General features: G+C 50.4%; 1 protein-coding gene across 1 annotated transcript in view; it reads left to right on the forward strand.

The window, feature by feature from the left end:
- Positions 1-307: 307 nt before the first annotated feature.
- Positions 308-844, forward strand: part of LOC137640856 (uncharacterized) — a 1,668-nt gene continuing 1,131 nt past the window's right edge. The window contains exon 1 of the mRNA XM_068373318.1: positions 308-844. This exon is cut by the window's right edge and continues 401 nt beyond it. Within this exon, the coding sequence (XP_068229419.1) occupies positions 308-844 (537 nt within the window).

An 844-nucleotide genomic window follows, 5' to 3' on the forward strand; every position in this document is an offset into this window, starting at 1 on the left:
GTGTCCACGCAGAGCTAATATCAGTCCCAAGGACTAAGCGGGACCTGTTGTCAGCCATAGCCTCGATTTACGATCCACTCGGAATATTGGCGCCAGTTTTAATCGAGGGTAGGGTCATCATGCAGGACCTCTGCCGATTAAAGTTAGCCTGGGACATGGAGTTAGACCCTGACACTACAGACCGTATCAAGGCGAGGGTAAAGAGGCTGAGCCAGACCAGCGGGACCAGTGTGCCCAGAAGCCTGAAGGTTATCCAAGGGAATCAGCCACCCTAGTACAGTTGCATTTGTTCTCAGATGCAAGCGTCATGGCTTTGGGAGTAGTGGCATACTTGCGGGTCTCGGATCTGTGGGGAAACGTATCTTGCAGATTCATCATGGGAAAGGCAAGGGTAGCAACACTGAAGCATGTTTCGGTGCCCCGCCTAGAACTTAGTGCAGCGGTGCTGGCCGTAAGACTAGGAAACACCATTCTGACCATGATAGATTTCAGGGTAGATGGGGTCTATTATTGGACCGATTCAACGACCGTCTTGCGCTATATTAGGAACGATCAGGCCAGATACCAGACATTTGTGGCAAACCGTGTCTCTATGATAAGGGAGGGCAGTGATCAGAAAGAGTGGAGGTACGTTAACTCTGGGGAGAACCCAGCAGACGATGCAACACGTTCCAAGCAGTCTGAAAGGTGGAAAAAAGGTCCGGAGTTTCTGTTGAAGGAGGAGTGTTTCTGGCCAACTGAGCCAGCTCAAATGTCAGATGGTGTGGAGGGATTGGAGGTTAAGCGTGAGATACGACCAACAGGAACTACAGGCTACAAAATAATTAGTTTCAGGATGGGGATG

This window comes from Palaemon carinicauda, chromosome 5 (genome assembly GCF_036898095.1).
Source record: "Palaemon carinicauda isolate YSFRI2023 chromosome 5, ASM3689809v2, whole genome shotgun sequence".
Classification (NCBI taxonomy): domain Eukaryota; kingdom Metazoa; phylum Arthropoda; class Malacostraca; order Decapoda; family Palaemonidae; genus Palaemon; species Palaemon carinicauda.